Source organism: Paroedura picta, chromosome 14 (assembly GCF_049243985.1).
Source record: "Paroedura picta isolate Pp20150507F chromosome 14, Ppicta_v3.0, whole genome shotgun sequence".
NCBI classification, from domain to species: domain Eukaryota; kingdom Metazoa; phylum Chordata; class Lepidosauria; order Squamata; family Gekkonidae; genus Paroedura; species Paroedura picta.
This window is the reverse complement of record NC_135382.1, coordinates 672859-697203: the sequence shown is the minus strand read 5'-3', so window position 1 is coordinate 697203 and position 24345 is coordinate 672859. Positions and strand designations below refer to the sequence as shown.

General features: G+C 45.5%; 1 protein-coding gene across 1 annotated transcript in view; it reads left to right on the top strand.

Moving 5' to 3' along the window:
- GABBR2 (gamma-aminobutyric acid type B receptor subunit 2) overlaps positions 1–24345 on the top strand; it is a 489886-nt gene that overhangs the window by 117795 nt on the left and 347746 nt on the right. Inside the window, exon 3 of the mRNA XM_077309699.1 lies at positions 18275–18445. Coding sequence (XP_077165814.1) covers positions 18275–18445 — 171 coding nt within the window. The remainder of the gene's footprint in view (positions 1–18274; positions 18446–24345) is intronic.

Genomic DNA, 24345 nt, shown 5'->3' with positions numbered 1-24345 from the left:
GAAGACCCAGCCACAGGGATCTGTGCCACCTCCAGATCAGATGACTGGAACTTGCTTTATGTGGACTTCCATGGGCTGCCTCCCCCCCATGTGCTGTCCAGGGTTTGTACCCTGCTTGACTCACCCTGTTTATGCCACTGAAAGGTGTCTGGTCCCTCCCTGCCCTGCAGTGTCTTCTTGGGTCTCCTGTGTGAGCTGTGGCACTTCTGAAAATCCTCAAAATAGCCTGTTCTACTTAAATAAGCACATAATGTCATGATGTCCCTGCTACACTTACAGCCGTTGTGTAGCAGAGGGAATGTCAAGGGGGTGGCTTGTCACCTAGATGTGAGAAAAGCTGGACCTTCCTCCTTTCTCCGCACTCTTTCAAGCCATATCTACAAGAACTGTCCTGTGCTGCCCACAGGCACCGCTCCCTGCCTCGCTCTGACAACCTTTCAGATACTGAAAGACCGCAGTCCCCTCTCAGCCGCCTTCTCTCCAGGCTGAACATTCCCCAGTCCCTCGGCCTCTCCTCACGGGGCTCAGGCCCCAGGCCCCGGATCATCCTCGTCGCTCTCCTCTGAACCCTTTCGATTTTCCCTACGTCCTTCTTGAAGGGAGGCCTCCAGAACTGCCCACAGCACTCCTCCAGGTGTGGCCTGACCCATGCGGTATGCTGTGGGACTAGGACATCCTGCGACTTTGATCTCTTTTGGTATCTGGAAAAGGCTCTCTTTCTGCGCCAAGCCTTCTCGGGGCCTCTTCGCGATGCAGTCAGGGCTCCCGATCGCCCTGATAAGGCCTGGCGTGGCCTTTGTCGCCCTTGGCGAGCCTTCCCAAGGCAAAGGGGACGGCTGGTTTGGACTCGCCTCCCCCCCTGCCCCAGGCAGGCTTGCTGAGGCTGGGAAATGCCGCTAAAGTCCAGCTGCAAGGGAATGCCAAGGGGCACGAACCAACACACGTGAAATTAGCCTGCAGAAAACGGCGGCTGCTTCTGGTGCTTTGCCCGCAATCCAGAGCTGCTGCACATCTCCTTGGAAAGAACACCCTCCCCCTCCAAGCCACTTTGGGCCATTGGGAAAAGCCTTTTCCGCACGCAAATCCCACAACATTCCAGCAGGGCCCCGTGGCCAAGGGACCCGGAAAGTGTTGCCTTCCATGCGGAAGGGTGGAAGCCAAGTGAGCGCGTCGACTGCAACTTCACCCCAGCGTTCCCCACGGATGCTTGGGGGCCATCCCATCCCATCCCATCCCATCCCATCCCGTCTGCTGGCCACCTTGTGGGACATCAGTTGCGTTTGGCAAGGAAAAGCAAGGAAGTACCAGCCTGGGGGTTGGGGGGCTGAAGGGCAGGGGTCATGCATTTTTAAACAAACAAAACAGGCAGATGCACAAACATTTAGCTCTGACAAACACGATTCGTTTCCACACACCTCCGCCGTTGCAGAGCTGCAAAAAGAGCAAGCTGCCAAACACCCCCTCCCCATCACCACCTTCCGCAGCAAAGTTTCTCCTGCTGCCGGCCAGGCTGGAGCCCCCCAGAGCCCCACTGCCTGTCGAGCCACCTTCCTCCAGCTGTGTGGAGATGCTGGCCAATCTCCTGGCATCCATGACTGGCGCTGGGGAGGAGATACCACCCGCAGCAGAGCCACAGAACCCTGCGTGGCTCACCGTGTTGCCCCTCCGCCCTCTTCCAGCCGGGCTGGGTGTTCAGTGTGCGGTCGACTAAGACCCCCACATCCTTTTCACACGGACTCCTGCCAAGAAGTCTCACCCGTTGTCTTCAGAGCACTTCAGAAACTATTTGCAACACACGGGCTGCTCAACACGCTTCTGTTACCGACTCCATATAGTTTGAGGGAACCTCCAGAATCGACCTGTTGTTGTTGTTGTTGTTGTTGTTATTCATTTATTTGATTTGATTTGTATGACCACCGCTCTCGGAAACCGGCTCGCGGCAGTTCACAATACAAATACAGTACATTAAAATCGATTAAAATTCCCCATTAAAACCCCATTAAAACAATGACTCAGTCACAATGATGGCGATTAAGAAAAATCTATTCCCATACAAGCCTACTGGATGAGCAGAAGGCAGCGGATGGATAATTGGGCATAGGGTGGAACATGCTGGGGAACCAGGCCAGGCCTCCCCCTCCAGGGAGAGTGGCCCGATCTTAGCCCCCGGGCCACCCCCCGGCCTCAGACAAACGCCTGGCGGAAGAGCTCCGTTTTGCAGGCCCTGCGGAACTCAGAGAGCCCTGACAGGGCCCGCAACTCTTCAGGGAGCTCATCCCGTCTATTCGAAACCCTGCAGAATGAAGGAAATTCATTTATTACCTGCCTAATCCCAATGACCCCAATTCCATGTCCAGATGAGGCATCCCCCCCACCCCCCCAAAAAAAGCAGACTCCCTGTTCTGTCTTATCTGGAGGAAATTTGCCTTTTGACACCAAAGTGGCAGTCAGCATTCTTCTGGGCATGCAAGAAAGGGACAAAAAAAAAAAAAGCCAAGCTTAGACACAATTCTGTCTTTCCACCCACTTACAATCTGCTGACTTTCCCAGAATCAGCATTTATGTCAAGATCACTATCTAGCCTCTACTTTAAAACTTCCATTGGTTCTCATCTGACCCTCTGGGGCAAGAGAAAAGGTCTCTGCTCCACTCCTTATGTGACAGTCCTTCAGGTATGTAAAGAAGGCTATGATATTACCTCTTCGTTGTCTTCACTCCAGGGTAAATATACTAAGCTCCCTCGATGTTTCCTCCTATGCCTTGTTCTCCAAACCTGTCACTATTTTCATTGCCTTCCTCGGGACTTATTCCAGTTTGTCTACATCCTCTTTCAATTGTGGTGCCCAAAACTGAGCACACTACTCTATGTGAGGCCTAAACAGAGCAAAGTTGTGAAAGGCTAAGCGCCTATTTTACATCTGTTTTCCCCACAGGTCAAAGGGTTTAGGCATATCTAGAGTTGTCAGTAGCCAAGGCATAGCATCTGGGTGGCAGGTTGACATGGACAGAGAGGTCGTTGAGAGGCATTTAGCTGCACTGGATGAGTTCAAATCCCCTGGGCTGGATGAAATGCACCTGAGAGTGCTCAAAGAACTTTCTGGAGAAGTTGCCGAACCCTTGTCCATCATCTTCGGAACCTCTTTAAGGACTGGAGATGTCCCGGAGGACTGGAAGAGAGCAAACGTTATTCCGATCTTCAAAAAAGGGAGGAAGGATGACCCGGGAAACTACAGACCAGTGAGTCTGACCGCTGTTGTGGGGAAGATAATGGAGCAGATATTAAAGGGAGCGATCTGCAAACATCTGGAGGACAATTTGGTGATCCAAGGAAGTCAGCATGGATTTGTCTCCAACAGGTCCTGTCAGACCAACCTGGTTTCCTTCTTTGACCAAGTAACTGGTTTGCTGGATCATTTGGTTGATGTCGTTTACTTGGGTTTTAGTAAAGCTTTTGATAAGGATCCTCATGATATTCTGATGGATAAATTGAAGGAGTGCAATTTGGATTTTCAGATGGATGGATTGGGAATTGGTTAGAGAACTACACTCAAAGAGTTGTTGTCAATGATGTTTCATCAGACTGGAGGGAGGTTAGTAGCGGGGTACCTCAGGGCTCGGTGCTCGGCCCGGTACTTTTTAACATATTTATTAATGATCTAGATGAGGGGGTGGAGGGACTGCTCATTAAGTTTGCAGATGACACCAAATTGGGAGGACTGGCAAATATTTCGGAAGATAGAGACAGAGTTCAACAAGATCTGAACACAATGGGCAAATGGGCAAATGAGAACAAGATGCAGTTTAATAAAGATAAGTGTAAAGTTCTGCATCTGGGTCAGAAAAATGAAAAGCATGCCTACTGGATGGGGGATACGCTTCTAGGTAACACTGTGTGTGAACGAGACCTTGGGGTACTTGTGGATTGTAAACAAAACATGAGCAGGCAGTGTGATGCAGCGGTAAAAAAGGCAAATGCCATTTTGGGCTGCATCAACAGAGGCATCACATCAAAATCACAAGATGTCATAGTCCCATTGTATACGGCACTGGTCAGACCACACCTGGAGTACTGTGTGCAGTTCTGGAGGCCTCACTTCAAGAAGGACGTAGATAAAATTGAAAGGGTACAGAGGAGAGTGACGAAGATGATCTGGGGCCAAGGGACCAAGCCCTATGAAGATAGGTTGAGGGACTTGGGAATGTTCAGCCTGGAGAAAAGGAGGTTGAGAGGGGACATGATAGCCCTCTTAAGTATTTGAAAGGTTGTCCCTTGGAGGAGGGCAGGGTGTTGTTTCCGCTGGCTGCAGAGGAAAGGACGCACAGTAATGGGTTTAAACTACAACGATATAGGCTAGATATCAGGGAAAAAATTTCACAGTAAGAGTAGTTCAGCAGTGGAATAGGCTGCCTAAGGAGGTGGTGAGCTCCCCCTCACTGGCAGTCTTCCAGCAAAGGTTGGATACACACTTTTCTTGGATGCTTTAGGATGCTTTGGGCTGAACCTGCGTTGAGCAGAAGATTGGACTAGATGTCCTGTGTGGCCCCTTCCAACTCTATGATTCTATGGTTCTATGAAAGTGATACCATCACCTTGTGCAATCTGGACACTATACTTCTTTTGATACTGTCCAAAATCCCATTTGCCTTTTTAGCCACTGAGTTGCACTGCTGACTCATGTTCAGTGTATGGTCTCAACCTTCCTAATGCTGCGACCCTTTAATACCGTTCCTCAAGTTGTGGTGACCCCCAACCATAAAACTAGGCAAGGGTTCTTTCACAGAAATTAAACCGAAACTGACCAATGGCCTAAGATCCATTGTTCACGATTGTATATAAATGGTTTTTTCTCTGGGATTTCTCAGTTCAGTTCTGCCTCTTGTCTCACCATGCCGATCTCGCTCTTTCCCACTATCTCTACTACCCCGCAAGGCTATTGTGTGGATGGCCCCCCACCGGCCAAGCTGTTTGCCCTGCCACAACCCCTGTAAAAGGGTCATTTGACCCCCAAAGGGGTCCTGACCCCCAGGTTGAGAACCACTGGTCTAGCCTTTCCACTCATACTACTACCGGAACAGGTCTCCCCCCTCCTACCTTAATTATGAACTTTACATTTATCAGAATTGAAATTCATTTCATTCATTTTACCCCAGTTTTCCAGCCATTCAAGATCATCCTGCATCCTGATTCTGTCTTCTGCTGTGTTTGCTACCCCTCCCAGTTTAGTGTCATCTGCTAATGCAATAAGCACCCCCTCTATTTCTTTATTCAGATTGTTTATGAATATGTTGAACAACACAGGGCTCGGGACAGATTCCTGAGGCACTCCACTTTTTATTTATTTATTTTTAATTTATATATATACTAGGGGCAAAGCCCGTTGTATCCAAGAATACAACGGGTGCTAGAGCTTGGCAGTGGGAAGAGTTGTCCAGTCTGGAAGGACATGGGGTTGAATGTGTGTGTTGTGTGGGAGGTTGTGGTGGCAAATGAGGGCATGAGTGTAGAGGTATGGGTATCAAGAACTTGTGGTGTGGAATGTTCGTTGAGTGTGGGAGAGGACTCACCTTTGGGAATTGTGGCATAGTGGTTACAGATGAGCTTTCCAGAGCCATGTCCTCAGATACGTGAAGGGAAAATCAGACTGGAGACTCTTCTTAGGGGAAGATTACATGGCAACCAATTCCCCCCAGTTCTGCGTCATTTCCCTTCTTGTGTGAATTAGGTCACAGACACCGAAATGCCCCTCTGCCCTAATGCACATGGGGTAGTCACAGTACATAGCTGTCCACCCTGTTCCTTCTTTTCCATTTTTTCACTGTTGATAAAATGTTATGTGCTCACATGCTTCTTTCATGGTTGCTTCTTAGAAGAAGAGCGGATATTTGTACCCTGTTGTTTACTACCTAAAGGAGTCTCAAAGCAGTTTACAAATGCCTTTTCCATTCATCTCCCCACAATAGTCAACCTGTGAGTTATGTGGGGCTGTGAGAGGTCTGAGAGAACTGGGAATGGGTCGCAGTGACCCAGCAGGCCTCAGGTGTCTCAAAGCATTTTCCATTCGTCTTCCCTTTCTCTCCCCATAGCATCCACATGAGGGAGGTGGGGTAGAGAGCCTCATAGGGAAGCTTGCAACCCTAAGAGGAAGACTCTCTCTGCACAGCAGTCTTGACCTTAGTAAGGATTTTTTATACTGTTTTTTTTATTTGCCAGGCCAAGGTTGAAAATTGTCATTTACTTGTTCACTATTTACAGTTTCGGGCTGTAAATATATATTTAGATCTTCCTGCAGTTTCCAGACTCACAGAATACAAACAGTTGCTGGTAAGGGCTGGCCATAGCCCATGGCCCAGGAGGGACATCCCTGCACCACTCCCTCCCAACTGCAGGCAAAAATGGCTCCTTTGAAGGCTGGACTCTGAGGCATTATACAATTTTGAAGTCCCACCTCCAAATCTCCAGGAATATTTCCAACCCAGGGACAGCCAACCTCCATGGGGGGCCTGGAGAGCTCCTGGAATTACAGCTCACCTGCAGAGTATAAAGATCATCTCCCCAGGCAGAAAGGGCTACTTTGGACAGGGTTGTGGCAGAGAAGAAATGTTTAAGGCCTCCCACACCTTCTGATTGGCCCCTCCGTTTGTCAGTCCGGGGCCGAGGGGCCAATTGTTGCCCCTCCCCATCATGGACTGAGCCCACCCCAACACCCCTTACTGTTTTATTAAGAGGGGACAGATACCACCTTCCCCGAAGACTCAGGGCAGTTTACAGGAAATAGGAAAAAGATACAAATAACATATGGTGACACCATGTGATAACAGCAATTCTAACAACAGTAACATTAACATGATAAAGGTGATAACCCGAACCTTAAGGCTGATACAGAATTCAACCAGAAGCCAGCGCAGCTGCTGAAGGACGGGCTGGATGTGGGACCGCCAAGGTGTTGCTGTGTGGACCCTGGCAGCCCCGTTCTGAATCATAGAATCATAGAATCATAGAATCATAGAATCATAGAATCATAGAATCATAGAATCATAGAATCATAGAGTTGGAAGGGGCCACACAGGCCATCTAGTCCACCCCCCTGCTCAACACAGGATCAGCCCCAAGCATCCTAAAGCATCCAAGAAAAGTGTGTATCCAACCTTTGCTTGAAGACTTCCAGTGAGGGGGAGCTCACCACCTCCTTAGGCAGCCTATTCCACTGCTGAACTACTCTCTGTGAAAAACTTTTTCCTGATATCTAGCCTATATCGTTGTACTTGAAGTTTAAACCCATTACTGCGTGTCCTCTCCTCTGCAGCCAGCAGAAACAGCATCCTGCCCTCCTCCAAGTGACAACCTTTCAAATACTAAGAGGGCTATCATGTCCCCTCTAAACCTCCTTTTCTCCAGGCTGAACATTCCCAAGTCCCTCAACCTATCTTCATAGGGCTTGGTCCCTTGGCCCCAGATCATCTTCGTCGCTCTCCTCTGTACCCTTTCAATTTTATCTACGTCCTTCTTGAAGTGAGGCCTCCAGAACTGCACACAGTACTCCAGGTGTGGTCTTTCCAGTGCCGTATACAATGGGACTATGACATCTTGTGATTTTGATGTGATGCCCCTGTTGATACAGCCCAAAATGGCATTCACCTTTTTTACCACTGCATCACACTGCCTGCTCATGTTTAGTTTACAATCCACAAGTACCCCAAGGTCTCGTTCACACACAGTGCTACCTAGAAGCGTATCCCCCATCCAGTAGGCATGCTTTTCATTTTTCTGACCCAGATGCAGAACTTTACACTTATCTTTATTAAATTGCATCTTGTTCTCATTTGCCCATTTTTCCATTGTGTTCAGATCTCGTTGAACTCTGCCTCTATCTTCCGGAGTATTTGCCAGTCCTCCCAATTTGGTGTCATCTGCAAACCTGATGAGTAGTCCCTCCACCCCCTCATCTAGATCATTAATAAATATGTTAAAAAGTACCGGGCCGAGCACCGAGCCCTGAGGTACCCCGCTACTCACCTCTCTCCAGTCTGATGAAACACCATTGACAACAACTCTTTGAGTGCGGTTCTCTAACCAATTCCCTATCCACCTAACTATCTGAACATGCAGATTGCAGTCCTTCAACTTATCCGTCAGAACATCATGGGGAACCTTGTCAAAAGCTTTACTAAAATCCAAGTAAATGACATCAACCAAATTTCCCCGATCCAGCAAACCTGTTACTTGGTCAAAAAAGGAAACTAGGTTGGTCTGGCAGGACCTGTTGGAGACAAATCCATGCTGACTTCCTTGGATCACCAAATTGTCCTCCAGATGTTTGCAGATCGCTCCCTTTAATATCTGCTCCATTATCTTCCCCACAACAGAGGTCAGACTCACTGGTCTGTAGTTTCCCGGGTCATCCTTCCTCCCTTTTTTGAAGATCGGAATAACGTTTGCTCTTTTCCAGTCCTCCGGGACATCCCCAGTCCTTAAAAAAGTTCTGAAGATGATGGACAAGGGTTGTGCAAGTTCTCTGGAAAGTTCTTTGAGTACTCTCGGGTGCATTTCATCCGGACCAGTGGATTTGAACTCATCCAGTGCAGCTAAATGCCTCTCGACAACCTCTCTATCCATGTTAACCTGCCACCCAGACACTATCCTTTGGCTACGGCCATCTCTAGATGTGCCTAAACACTTTGACCTGTGGGAAAAAACAGATGTAAAATAGGCACTAAGCTTTTCTGCTTTCTCTGCATCTTTCGTTAGAGTTTGTCCATCCGCACCCAACAGTGGGCCTATTGCCTCCTTTACTTTACGTTTGCTCCTCACATAACTGAAAAATCTTTTCTTGTTACAATGGGCTTCCCTGGCCAATCTTAGCTCTCAGCTTTGGCCTTTCTGATGATTGATCTACAGTGCCTAGTAACCTGTAGGTACTCTTCTTTAGAGCTCTGTCCTTCCCTCCATTTCCTGAACATTTTCCTTTTTTTTCTTAGTTCTCTTGAAGTTCTCTGTTCATCCAAATAGGCTTCTTAGAGCTACTGCAGTTTTTTTTGTCTTTCTGGGATAGTCATTGATTGAGCATGCAACAGCTCTTGTTTGAGTAGCGCCCACCCTTCACATGCTCCCTTCCCTTCCAGCATTCTCGTCCATGGTATGACACTCATCATGTCTCTGAGTTTATTAAAGTTTGCCCTACGAAAATCCAACATCCGCGTCTGGCTACAAGCTTCCTTGGTTCCCCATCTCAAAAGGAATTCTATGAGGACATGGTCACTTCCCCCTAGGGTCCCCACCTCCTTCACCTCATCCACCAACTCTTGCCTGTTTGACCAATTGTAGTTTCCAGATCAAGGATAAGGGCAGCCCAGCATAGATTGAGTTACAAAATTCCAGCCTAGAGGTGACCGTCACGTGGATCTCTGTGTCTAGGTGTTCCAGGGCCAAGTAGGGTGCTAGTAGTTTGGCTTGGCAAAGGTGGTAAAATGCCAGCTGTGCTACTGTCGTGATCTGAGCCTCCATTGAGAAGCCACTGTTAGCTGCGTTCCATCTGGATTGGGTAGGTGCGCTTCCTTGCTTGAACCTTTCCTGCCCAGCCACAGGACCTCCGTTTTTGAAGGGTTGAGCTTCAGGCGACTCTGCTTGAGCCATCTCGTCACTTCTTCCAGGCAGCTGGATAATGCTTCTGGGGGAGAGTCAGGGCGGCCATCCATCAGGAGGAAGAGCTGCGAGTCATCAGCATATTGATGACAACCCAGCCCAAACCTCCACACAAGTTGGGCAAGAGGGCGCATGAAGATGTTAAATAGAGTTAGAGAGAGAATTGCCCCCTGGGAGACTCCACAAGCCAGTTGGTGGCGGATTGATGTGCTCTCTCCTAGCGCTATCCTCTGCCTGCGGTCCCGGAGGAAGGAGATCAGCCACTGAAGGGCAGTCCCTCTGATCCCGGCATCGGCACCCGTCACTCCACTCCAAGAGGATGGTGAACCATTAACAAATGTCGGACAAGAGAACGCAAGTCATGTCTGAGGAGTTCCAGAGTTTCGCTTTTAGTCTTCTCATTTGCCGTATGACTTCAGCCCCATTTCACCTGTCTACAGATGGGCAGGCTGGAAGGATGGCCCACACTACCTAGGGTGCACGGTGGTGGATCACCCAGAGCAACTGGCAACAGTGCCTGGCTGACTTCTTATTTAAGTAACACATTACACCTTTGTCCACCATCAGGAGAAGCCCTGCAGAGCTTCTTATGGCTCACAGACTCAACCTTAACCTCACTTCAGCAAGTCCACCCAGCTGGGAGGAATGGGAGACCCCCAGAACATTTGAGTGTAGTGCTACCATGCATGCCTGGAACCATGCTTCTGCCCCTTGCTGGGGGCCAGCAACCATTCTCTGCAGCACAGGGGCGGTCTCCTACTCAGTGGAGACTCCTGGTGGCCAGACGTACTACCATATCTTTCAACTCCGGAAACGCGTTCTCTCCTCCGAGGGTGATGGTATGCTACGATCTGCTGGCCTGCCGCATCCTGAGATGGATGCTGCTGACTTGGAACAGACACCAACTGATGTTGATTCCAAGATTACTGCTTCACCACCCTCTTCCTCGTCACTCCTGTGATCTCTGGCATTGACCACATTGCCACCGGTCACATCGACACCGACTCCGGCCACAACCCTGACACCTCCGGGTTCCACAGCAGCTGCACCAATTCCTGTGCCTTCTCTTGTGCAGAACTCTGCCGCTTAAGCAAATTAAGGTCAGAGGCCAGCTATTTAGAGGACTATGTGTGCAATTTCTTAAGTGCTTATTTTATAGGGGAGGGGTGTTATAAACAGTGCTGCTACTACTACTGCTGTCTGATGTAGAACTTGAGGTATCGTAAACCCACCAATCAAAGACTATAGTTTAGGGGACTGATGGACCAATAGGAAGCCTGAGCTTCGGACCAATCACACTCTTTGGCGGGCTCTAATGTTCATTGTTTGGTATTGTTGGTGTGTTGGTTGTTACTTCTAATAAAGATCGGTTTTGGAAGAACAGCTGCTGCGTCTGTATTCACTGAACCTACCGACTCTACAAGGGTCCTCAAAGGCCAACTTGTTTTCATTTGCTGTTTTGTTTTTGTTTTTTGCAAACTTGAAGTTTTGTGTTGAGCCAGTTTGGTGTAGTTGTTAGGAGTGCGATCTTCTAATCTGGCATGCCGGGTTTGATTCTGCGCTCCCCCACATGCAACCAGCTGGGTGACCTTGGGCTCGCCACGGCACTGATAAAACTGTTCTGACCGGGCAGTGATATCAGGGCTCTCTCAGCCTCACCCACCCCACAGGGTGTCTGTTGTGGGGAGAGGAAAGGGAAGGCGACTGTAAGCCGCTTTGAGCCTCCTTTGGGTAGGGAAAAGCGGCATATAAGAACCAACTCTTCTTCTTCTTCTTCTTTTCTGGATGTTGCCTTTTGTGATCTGTGCTTTAAACATTCATAAGAGCAATTAGAGGCACAAGGTAGCGGTGGCAGCTTGATGGTTGTGATTTCAAAGCAGTTACTTTTGCAGCTGTTTTCACACTTGCCAGCTCTGGCCCTTGAGATATCAGCTGATAGCTCTGCGTAACATTAAGTATGAGTGTGAAGAACAACTGAGAGGAAAAGAGAGGATTTAGGGGTAATTAAACTTCTCACTTGTATGAGCTGCAGTGCAATATCTGTTCATATGCTAAATCTAAGATGTAGTCCCTGGAGTGTCTCCTACCTGCCATGCTGCTCTGCACAATAGGAAGCCTTTCTCCAGGCCAGACTTCGGCTGGTGTGCTGGAAAGGGAGCCAGTTCAGTTGGAGGAAGGATTTTTAGGTGGGAAGAAGAAGACTTCCGCTTTTGCTGGGCGGGATCCAGTTGTATCTATCTGTCAATTCACAGCCAACTTGTGGTGACCCCAGCAAGTGGCTTCCAAGGCAAGCAGGGAAAGCTTTTCCTCTGCCAAGACTTTGTGATGACTTCACTTATCTCCCAAGCTACGGTGGCTTCTTCCCTCATGTGGAATGACGCAAGGTGTGCTTCTTTGTCTCACCTCAGGGGCTACCTGGGTTTGCTTATGGAAAGCAGGACCTTGGTATGTATCGATTTGGGCAGGCAGCCGTGTGGGTCTGAAGCAGCAGAATAAGGTCCAAGGGCACCTGGGAGACCAACCCAGCTTTGTCCCAGGGATGCATTTTCATGGGCCCTGTGAATAAAACTTGGTTGGACTTAAAGGTGTCCCTGAGCTCAGACTGCCCTGGTGTGGATGTTATAGTATGTCACAGAAAATCCCATTTCTGTTGCCAGTGTCTATTATTATTTTACTAGCAAGAAAGCCCATTGCAACCAGGAATGCAGTGGGCGCTAGGAACCAGGGGACACCGGCAGGCGCAGATCTCACTGTCTCTGTCTCGCAACAGGAGCCATAGGAGGTAATCAGGGCTGTTTGTAGCAGGGAATAGGGGCTCCTTTGGCCATCTCTCTCTCTGTCTCTGTCTCTTTCTCCCTCGCAGCTGGAGCCCTATCAGGTAATCTGGGCTGGTGTGCGGTTTGGCAGGGCTCTCTGTGTCTCTCTGTCACACGCTGGCTTCTGCAGCGTCTGAGAGCAAAGTGGCTAGCATCCAGGGAGGGAGGCTGGGAGCTGTAGGTGCCGGGCCAAGCTGGCCGCAGCCTGATTGACCCTATTCCAACTTAGACAGCCAGGACACTCTCCACAAATATTAAGAGGAACAATGGATAAGGATTTGCATGCATCTAGGGAAGCACATTTCAGTCACAACCCTCAAGTCCTGCCCCTGTGAAGTGGTCAGTCTCCTACAGGGAGAATATTAAGCCCACTCAGTTCTCCTTTTGAAGGAGAAGGAAGGGCAACAATGGAACCCGCAGGAATTAACAGCTGAAGGGTTCTGATCTCACTTCAAATTCTCGCTTGTACCCAGATATAGCCTTTGTTTAATTAAAGGACGCAAACTTAGCTCTCACTTGTTGTTAACTCATTTATTATCCGTATGCTCATCTGCTGCTCCTACAAGTCTCGCAAACTGCCTTAATCCCGTCTTTGCTATGCAAATGGCTGAGTTCCTTATGCATCTTGCCTAATTAGGCCTTCCTGGAAACTAACTGAAAACTAAAACCTGCAGGTAATGCTGGAAGAAGTCTGTTTCACTGTCTTTGAGGAAATGTTCACCTGCACATGCTAAGTCCTTTGTCTGCAGACCAACACAGATGCCCATTTGGGTCGATGGCTGTGACGGTGCTTCCTGCCAGGTTTAATCTTATCTGGGGGTATGGGATTAAAAGCACCTCAAAAGGAATCGCTTTGAGGGTTCAGTATAATAGGATTTTAGTTATCTTAAAAATTATTACTGGATACTAGTGGTGATTTCTGCATTACATGCAGTGTATTTATTTGAGTATTGTGGATATTGTGAGAAGCCCCGTGCATAAGCCGATTCTTGAATATTTGCAAGTTCTAAAGTTTTAGGGCATCCATTATCTCTTTTATCATTACACAAAACAGTTTATACTGTTTCTTACTTTGATTCTTTTTAACAAACACATGGCTTCCTGAGCTTACACAAAGAGAAATAATTCCGTGGTCAGATGGAAAGGAGGACCACACTTCTTGTATTTCTAATCAGAGTGTTGGCAGTATCTATTTTGGTGGGTACCAGGGTTGCCAACTCTGGGCTGAGACATGCTTAAAGACTTCAGGGGTGGAGCCGGGAGTGGGTGGGCTTGGGGCAGGAAGGAGTCTCACATGGAGGAGAATGCTGTGGAGTCCACCCTCCAAAACAGGCCTTGTCATTCAGGGAGTAGGAAAGCGCCTCTTACAGATTCTCCCACAAAGAAACTTGCAGGGAGAGGCGGTATAAAAATCAAATATAATAACTTTTTTTCTGGAGCACCTTCCCCTTTCCCTCAATCCAAAGAAACCCTTTCAAATTGTCCTCAATAACTCTTTGACACTCTGCCAGATTTTCCATATACCTCCACAGTTTATCTTTCCTGATTTCTCTGTCCTTTTGAACCTACCAGAAATAGCAGCCCAAGTACTGACAGAAGAGCAAGAGTTGGCTAATAGCATTGATGGGCACTTCAGGCCCGGAGGCATGGATGTGTGTCATAAAGATCTGGGGAAGGGAGATTATGACCTCACTAGTGAGTAGAACAGGCCTGCGTTAGGGCAGCTGGAAGACATGGAGAATACATGCTGGAAACACAATTTTCCCTTTTGGTGCAGAACTCTGGTCAGGGCACTTCTTTAGTTGTTGCTACGAAGGAGTGTGATCAGCAAGATGCATCACTCATTGCAAACGCAGGAATTGCTCACATTTAATTGGAAACTTTTGCCATGAAGAGGAATGCAAGCTGTTAAAAAAGAAACATTTTTTATTCAGTTTCTCTGCCTTGTCAGTAAATGAAACAAGTTAGACCCTGTGAAATGAGCTCCAAATGTTGACCTGACAGGCCAAGGATTGGCAATGACTAATTAATTGGCATTTATTTTTATGAAGATACACATTTGATCATGCTATATTCAAAGAAATCAGTTATATTTCTCTGGCATTTTCCTTTAAATTGCTTCTTTGATATGACAAAGAAAAAGAGACTGCTAAATCCAAGGTTTGAAACAAACATAGATTACCTAATTTTCCTCTAAAAGTTAGTGATACAGAAAGAAGAAGAAGAGAAGTAGAGTTGGTTCTTAGATGCCGCTTTTCTCTACCCGAAGGAGGCTCAAAGTGGCTTACAGTCACCTTCCCTTTCCTCTCCCCACAACAGACCCCCTGTGAGGTGGGTGAGGCTGAGAGAGCCCTGATATTCCTGCTCGGTCAGAACAGTTTTATCAGTGCCGTGGCGAGCCCAAGGTCCCCCAGCTGGCTTTATGTGGGGGAGTGCAGAATCGAACCCAGCTCACCAGATTAGAAGTCCGCACTCCTAACTGCTACGCCAAGCTGGCTCTCCAAACTGCTTGCTGGGAAGAAGTGTGTTACAAATATGCTGGTTGGTGGTACTGAAATCAACAGGACTAGATGAGGGCAGATTCAGGTGGACCGCCCAACAGAACAGTTTGGAGTCCAAGGGCCCCTTTGAGATCAACCAGGCTTTATCCCGGGCATAATCTTCCATGTGCATGCACACTTCTCCAGGAAAGGCTGAGAGAGAGAGAGATCAGAGAGGAAGAGGACCAAGTAGAACTCTTTCGATTTGACTGCCAAGGAGATACTCTTTGATTTTGGTGAGGGCAGCTTTAGAAAGCAGAACCCATATTTCAGTGAACGTTGAGATGGCAAGATGGAGCAGCATGTTAGAGAGGGGTGGGGCAAAGTGGGGTTAGCGTTGGGCTGGGAGAATGGAGACGGTCCAAGGGTGGTTTCTGAAAACAGGTGTTGTTGAATGTGGAGAAGATTAGTGCTGGCCTTGTTTTCAAGGAGCCCTCAAAGGGGTATATAGAGCAGGGTAGTTTAGGCAGGAAGAGGAAGCATCTGTAGTGAAGATAGGAAACGACCTGTCAGTCAAAGTCCAAAAGAAATTCAAAAGAGGCTGACAACGACTAACAGTTTTATTCCAGTGTAGTGTAGCAATCACACAATATGCATACAGTCATGATCAGCATACAGTCAACAATGTGCATACAGTCTAGGACTGTTTATGCACTGGAGGTTTCATGATGGGCTGCAGGCTGGAGTTTTAGTTGTGGCAGGCTGTCCCACCTCTTCCTGCACCCACATGGGGGAGCATTTGGCCTGGTGCACGTCATCCGCCCCTGATTTGTGCTCCTGCATGGGAGGTGGAACAGTGAAGTTCCCAGTGCATAAATGGTCAAAATGAGTCCCTAGGTGGATACCTCATTTTTGAAGGACTTCTTCAGTGATTTATAGGAACTAATTTTTTCCTTTTCAATAAATTATAAAATTTCTTCTTGTTCACATCAACCAAATATCACCTCAACGCAAAATTTTCTCACTTTCAAATTGACGTGGGGATCTGGTGATCTCAACCTACAATAGCTCCCTCCTTTCCTCGTGTTGGTTGGCATAGAAGAGTATTCCTCCTTCCTCGGCGATGGTTCTGTTGGCTTTGGGGAGCTGCTGCCAGGGGCTTAGGCTGAAACTTCATGGGATATTGGACTCAGGCTGCACATGGACATTAATAAACCTGGCAGTGGACCGGGGTTTGGGAACATGGCTAGAACCACTGGAGTGGTCATTTGCCCAGGTGGGCAGTAATCTGGTGAGGGGAGGGGCCACTATCCATAGGACGAAGCTTCTGAACCTGGAAATTGTTGAGCCACTGTACAGCCAGGAGTAAGTACAGCCATTGATCGTGCCAAGGCAGAATTCTCCCTCATTCTGGCCATGGTACCACAACCCCATTTTGGATTGGTGGGCTCAAGTGCTGATGCTCCAGGGAAAGGAGTGTTGATCCCAGTGGCATGATATGGGGGCAGCGTGGGAGCCTGTCACCCAACTCATGCTGCCAGACACCTGCAAGGTGAACTGAGCAACCCCGGAAAAAAACCATTTATATATAATCATCATAAGCCATGGATCGTCACACCATTGATCAGTCAAGGTGTAATTTCTATGAAAGAACCCTTGCATAATGTTATGGTTGGGGTCACCACAACATGAGGAACTGTGTTAAAGGGTCGTGGCATTAAGAAGATTGAGAACCACTGGTCTAGACCATAAGTCCACACATACACACATCCTCCAGCGGTGACTTTGTCGAAAGTGGTGGGGTATAAATTCAAAAATAAATAAATAAATAAATAAATAAATAAATAAATAAATAAGGACAGGATCCTGCATGTTGTGGGAATTAAGTAATATATAACATTTCCTGGCTTACTGAATTTTTATTATTAATAATAATTAATAATATGCTCAATATCCAGCAAACAAAGTACATTTGATTATTTAATGCATCCGATAAAAATTGAAGTATCGTATATAAATATACAGTAACAGTAAAATTACCCATTTTGTTTAAATAAATCTTTCCATTTTCTTGAATGGCAGGAAGGAGCACCTGACAGGTTGCAGTTTGAAAGTGGGTTTTAGAGTTCCCAATATATGAAAAAGTCAGATCTCTAAAAATGTTTAACTTGCTCAATACAGTGTTTATTGATTTTCCAGCTGCATTTTAGAAAATTTATAGAATCATAGAGTTGGAAGGGGCCATACAGGCCATCTAGTATGGAAATGTACAATTTTAGTTTTATCAGAATTCATTGTCAGTTATTCCTCCAGACATTGTTTGCTGAATAATTTGAGAACTGGATCTAAATCTTCTCTGGTCTGTGATCATACAGAAGAAGTGAGCTTTTCCCCCTCGCCAAGCTTTGGGGCATTCTGATAAACTGAAAAGAAAAGGGGCAAGACGGCATCTCTGTCTTATGCCTTTCTGCGAAGCTATTGGTTTAGATAATTTACCAACAGGTGTAAATCTTATCTGTAGCGTAGTATTCTCATGTAATTTAATCATCAGTTGTAAAAACCTTTTTATCTATAGAACTTTGTGAATGCTTGAACCATAGCCCAGAAGCTGTGAAGTTTTTTTACTTCTAATGTTGTCTTCAAGAACAACATACATACTGAAATTCAGTGAGGTCATTGAAAACCACTTAACGCTCCATAAAAAGGTAAAGGTAAAGGTATCCCCTGTGCAAACATCGGGTCATGTTTGACCCTTGGGGTGACGCCCCCTAGCATTTTCATGGTAGACTCAATACGGGGTGGTTTGCCAGTGCCTTCCCCAGTCATTACTGTTTACGCCCCAGCAAGCTGGATCCTCATTTTACCGACCTCGGAAGGATGGAAGGCTGAGTCAGCCTTGAGCCAGCTGCTGGGATCGAACTCGCAACCTCATGGGCAGAGCTCCATAATGCTCCATAGGCAATGCCAAAGGATTGTGCCAAACACTGAACACAGGATCTCACAACTTCTTCTTTTTTTTTGTTACAGGGCGCAGTACCTATTACAGAAACTCATTGATTGATTGATTGATTGATTGATTGATTGATTGATTGATTGATTGATTGATTTTGTCTTACAGTCTTATCACTTAGTAATTCCTAGCACTCAAAGGGGGTATTTTAGAATCCCGTGTACTTCATTTAAATCTTTCTTTGGATTCATGGTTTGTTTAGTAGTATGAAGTGACAGAGAAATGTCCATAATTAATTTTGCTTTAAATTTTTCAATCAGTACAATTATTATGTAGAGTCCATGGCCATATTAAATGAATTAAATTTTACTTGTGTTCTGTTTCACAGCTCTCCTTTGCCGCAACAACACCAGAGTTAGCTGATAAGAAAAAATATCCTTATTTCTTCCGGACTGTGCCATCCGATAATGCTGTGAACCCTGCAATTCTGAAGTTGCTTAAACATTATCAGTGGAAAAGAGTGGGGACTCTGACCCAAGACATACGAAGATTTTCTGAGGTAAGGTCAGCTCCTTTTCCCCACAAGGCTTGCCATCTGTTCCCACTTTGTCTGCGGTGTGTTCCTCAACACCCCAAGACCTGGCTTCTTCCACAGACCACTCTGGGCTTCTGGCACTGTTTCCCAGGAGAAGCCAAGAAGACTTTTGCTCACCTGGATTTCCAGACACAAAGCAAGTAAGAGGGCACTGGGATGCCACAATGGTGTATCCAATGTCATAGTACAATAAACAGACTTCTAAGGTGTCTTCAAACTTCCGTTGTTTCGTTAGTGTCCAGAATATTAAATAGATCCCAATGCGTTTCGCTGTGTAGCTTTTTCAGGGGACATCAATTCTTAGAAAATATATAAAGGTACAGTTTGTGATTGTTCAAAAAATAATTAATAAATGCATAACAAAGATCGTTGACTAATGTCAAGAATACACACTCAATGTTTTCAACAGGAAACTTCACTTTAGAGAAACAATATCTTAACAGAGAGTCTAAAACAAAAACAAAACATTAGAATTGTTATGGTATCATTAATATGGACCTCTACCCTAGTCTATAAATTTGTATACCATACAGTCAATCACTGTAAAATTAATTAAATAAACAGAGGACCAAAAAGTCCTTTTTAAATTTCTTTTTTTCTTTTTAAACCCAAGTTATCATAGAAACTTACAAGATTGTTATAACAACTGCTACTCCTAGCTTAAGATGTTCCAAACACACCTGAATCAGAGTGGAATGAATGTTAAATACCATGTGTAACCAGCAACAGCTGTGAGATACTGTAAAGCAGTGATGAGTCAGCAGTTACAAAAAGCAGAGGAAATCCCACAGGTTGTTCAATCCCTTAGGTTCCATAGTACCAATTTAATAAATAGTATCTTTCTTATGTATTTATTTATTCGTTTTTGAACAATCACTAATTATACCTTTATTTACTATAAGGTCTGTATAATAGCACCATTGTTCTTTAAATTCTTCTGATGACTTGCCATTGATCAGACTGGTTAGCTTAGCCATCTTAGATAGTTCTCCAAGTCTGTCCAACCAGTCTTTTATCTTTGGTAACTCCTGTTGTTTCCAGTTCTTAGCTATAAGTATTCTTGCTGCTGTAGTTGCATGGAAGAAAACGTCTTCAGCCTTTCAAGGTATATTATCTGGCATCACATTTAATAACATATAATCGGGATACATTGGAAATGTAATATTCAGCATTGTTTCTCGCCGGTATTCTTCTGTGAATTTCTTTATTGGTATATCTTTCAAATAGTATAATTGCTGTTCTAGATTCTCTCCTTTATCTTCTGGATCATACAGATATTTTAAAAAGCTTACCAAGCTCTCTTGGCTATCCTTTTCTGAAGAATATTCGGCTTCTTTATATTTCAGTCATTAATTTTTTTTCTGAGAATGTTTTTGCAGCCTATAGGTTTGTCCGCATATTCAGAACTCTCTTGTTTTAGAAAATCCATTTTTTCTCCTTTCTTCAGTTTCTATATGACTTCTCTTCAATCTTAAATTCTTAATCAGTTTCCGGGTTTGTTTGGATTGTCTTGCCTTGTTGTAGTTTGTCTTTAATCTTGTTTTTTCCTTTTCAAATTTGTCTAATTAATATCCCTCTCATGTAGGCTTCGCTGGGATCCCATATTGTAGAAATTTCCACATCAGGTGTTTGGTTAATTCTTGTAAATCTGCTTCACATTTCTGTAATCTCTGCTTCAAGAATGCAATCGTTTATCCTCCATCTTATTATCCCTATTCCAATGGATTGTGATCAGCAAATGTATTAGGTCATATTTCCATATTTGCCATTGTTGATAATAATGACTTGGAGAGCCAACACTGATAAATTCTTGAATAAGAGCCATGTCTCTGAATAAAATTATACTTTTATTTTTGTGGATTTAATTCTCTCCAAACATCAACCAATGACAGTTGAAGAAAATTCTTTGGGAGCTTAGCTCCTTGTTTTATTTCTGAGAGGGTCATAGAATCATAGAATCATAGAATCATAGAGTTGGAAGGGACCTCATGGGTCATCTAGACCAACCCCCTGCACTATGCAGGACACTCACATCCCAATCGCTAATCCACTGTAACCTGCCACCCTTTTGCCTTCACAGAAACAGCCTCTCTGTCAGATGGCTATTTAGACTCTGTTTAAAAAATTCCAAAGATGGAGTACCCACCACCTCCCAAGGAAGCTTGTTCCACTGAGAAACCGCTCTGACTGTCAGGAACTTCTTCCGGATGTTTAGATGGAATTTCTTTTGAATTAATTTCATCCCATTCGTTCTGGTCTGTCCCTCCAGGACAAGAAAGAACAATTCTGCTCCATCCTTCATATGGCACCCTTTTAAATACTCGAAGATAGTTATCAGATCCCCTCTCAGTCATCTCTTCTCTAGGCTAAATAGACCAAGATCCCCCAACCTTTCTTCATATGTCCTGATCTCCAAACCCCTCACCATCTTTGTTGCCCTCCTCTGGACACATTCCAGTTTGTCAACATCCCTGTTCAACTGGGGTGCCCAAAACTGAACACAGGACTCCAAGTGAGGCCGAACCAGAGCAGGAGATGGTCACTATCCCAAGGCCAGGGAGTCAAACTCAAAATTCCATTACAATGCCATATCTTACAGTCCTATTATCACAAAGAAAATACATAGTGAGGAATATGGATACACAAGTTTAACAAGGTTAGCATTAATAGTGAGATTAGATTTCTGTAACTCTCTCTACACTGGCCTGCCTCTGGGCTTGATCCGGAAACTGCAACTGGTCCAAAATGCAGCTGCTAGGGTCCTCACGGCTACACCTTGGAGGGCACATATCCAGCCAGTGCTGAGGCAGCTGCATTGGCTACTGGTTATCTTCCGGATCAGGTTCAAGGTTTTGGTTTTGACCTTCAAGGCCATCCATGGTCTGGGCCCAGTGTATATGAAGGACCGCCTATCGCCCTACGCCCCCGCAGGGCCTTATGCTCTGCGAGGGCTAACCTATTGGTCATTTCCGGTCCCAAGGAAGCTCGCCTGGCCTCGACCAGGGTCAGGGCCTTTTTGGTCCTGGCCCCGACCTGGTGGAATGAGCTCCCGGAAGATCTGCGGGCCCTGCGGGAATTGTCATCATTCTGCAGGACCCGCAAGACGGAGTTCTTCCGCCAGGCTTTCAGTTGAGGCCGGGCAGCAAAAAGATCTAGCCCCCTCACAAATGTGACGGTTGTGTCTGTCATCTGCCCTCTCCCTTTCCCTTCTTAGTGGGTGTGGAATTGGTTTAGTTATACTGAATCTTGCCGCCATTCTTGTCTTAACTTTTGTAATTAATTTTATCATTTTTTATTGTGCTTTTATTGTTTTAAGGGATTGGTTTTATGTGACCGCCTCGAGCCTCTGGGGGGAGGCAGGATATAAATTAAATAACAACAACAACAACAATAACAATCATAATAAGCCTTTGTCCCTATTGAGTCCTGGGTATGTCATAGTATTGAGTTTTGTAATAACAATCACATAATCCCAATTAAAATAAATTGTGAGGAATGTGGATACACAAGTTACATAAGGTTAGCATGCATAGTGAGATAAAAAACCTTTGTCCTTGTTGAGTCCTATGTATGTCAAAGTACTGAGTGTTGTAATAACTTGCACTTCTGCAATCTCCCTTTCTAGCCTGTTCTTGAAGTTTCTTTGTAATAAAACAGCTAGTTTTAGGTCCCTTATAGAATGTCCTGGAAGGTTGAAGCGTTCCCCTACAGGTTTTTCAGTCTTGTGGCTTTTGATGTCAGACTTGTGTTCATTAATTCGTTGGTGGAGGGTTTGACCTGTTTGCTCTATGTAGAGAACAGAGGGACCAAGTTTGAAGATGAGCAGGTGTATAAGCCTTTGATGGTATAGGTGACGTTGTTAGGTCCAGTAATTGTGGCATTGGAGTGTATATGGCTGCACAGTTGGCATCTGGGTTTGTTGCAGGCTCCAGGACCAGTGTCCATGTTCCCATTCGATGCTGCATTGTTGTGGGTGAGGAGTTGTTTGAGATTGGGGGGCTGTCTGTGGGAAAGAAAAGGTTTACCCCCCAGTGCTTGGGAAAGAGAACTGTCGTTATCCAGTAGGGGTTGTAAGTCACTGATGATGTGTTGTACTGTCTTGAGCTGAGAGCTGTATGTAACCACTAGTGGTGTTCTCTTGTTTTCTCTTTTGGGTCTGTCTTCTAACAGGTTTTCTCTTGGTATCCTTCTGGCTTTCTTAATCTGTTCCTTGACCTCACTGGCTGGGTATTTTAGTTCCAAAAAGGTTTGTTGTAGATCATTTAGATGGGAATCTCTGTCCGTGGGATTGTAGCAGATGTGGTTATAACGTAGGGCCTGGCTGTATACAGTGGATTGTTTGGTATGTTCAGGATGGTAGCTAGAGGCATGTCGGTACGTTTGTTGGTCAGTAGGCTTCCGGTATAAGGTAGTCTCTAGACATCCATTGTTTATTCTTACAGTGGTGTCCAGAAAATGTATTTCTTGCGTAGATTGGTTCATTGTCAGGTTGATAGTGGGGTGAAAGTCCTTGTATGCCTGGTGGAAAGTATCCAGGGCTTCTTTACCATGTGTCCAGACAATAAAAATGTCATCAATGAATCGCAGGTATAGGAGAGGTGTGGTTAAGAACCGTTGTTATAGCAAGTAACTTGCTATAACTTCTTTTAACTTCTTCAGTAACTTCTTTTTTCAACTTTATATCATCAATCATTAATCAACTTTTGGATAAAAAGAAGGAAAATTCCCAAAACTCTAGTTCAATCATGACTCATAATTTGTAACCATCAAGTGACCTACAGCAATTAATAAAAGGTCCAGTGTTTTTGCCCCTCAGTTCAGCTGTTCCCAGTTGCAATACCACTGCCCAGGGCTGCCTCCTGCAAGATCTGCGGTGCCTCGAAGCGTTGATGCCAGAGGGACTTAGGCCAGAGTCCGTCTAGCCAGATGCCCCCGTTGCTGTTCATGCCTGGGGGGCCCTGGGCTGCCGGGTTTGTGGGCTTTGCTGCATTTTGCAAAAAGACACCTTCGTAATTTAATTGATTGTGTTCAGAATGTCTATTCAGATACTTGAAAAAAGATTACAAAGGAAGTCAATGCTTTATTAAACCATGAAATTTCAGTGAGAAATTTCTCCTCAGAGAGGTGTTTATGGGCTTTTTTTGGAGGGGTGGTATTCATTAGTATGAACAGTACTAGGATGGTGGATTGCACCATTTACTGAAAAGAATAGTCTTTAAATATACTTTCCAAACAAACTTTGGCAATTTCACTCATCCCCTCAATAACAGAAAAAAAATTGGGAAGTAGTCATTATGGATCTTGAGTCGTATAAAAAAATTCTAGAGGTGGCCTGTAGCCTTGCTTATAAAGCAGCCACTGAGGAAGGTCAGTGAAATCCCCATTCTCCAGATATAATTTGGAAAACGTTCTTTATTTATTTAATGGAATTTTTAGGTTGCCCCTCTCTTACAATAGTCTCGGAGCAGCTAAAATCATTAAAACCACAGACAAACTTCTATAAAACTATTTAAGTAGACTCATAGAATCACAGAGTTGGCAGGGAGCACTTGGGTCATCTAGTCCAACCCCCCGCACTATGCAGGACACTCACATCCCAATCGCTCATCCACTGTCACCTGCCGCCCTCTTGAGCCTTCACAGAATCAGCCTCTCTGTCAGATGGCTAGTTAAATAATTTACAAGTTCTCTAAAAGTTCCTAATCAGATAAAAACGTTCCTAGTTATTATTTCTGAATGTTTGGGGGATGGGCAGTTGATGGGCAGCCTGGGAAGGAACAGGAGCTGTGCCGTCTGCCAGGTTTCTGTATTTCAGCTACTTCTGCCTAGCTTCACAATTAACTCTCACATACAATTTTGTGGCA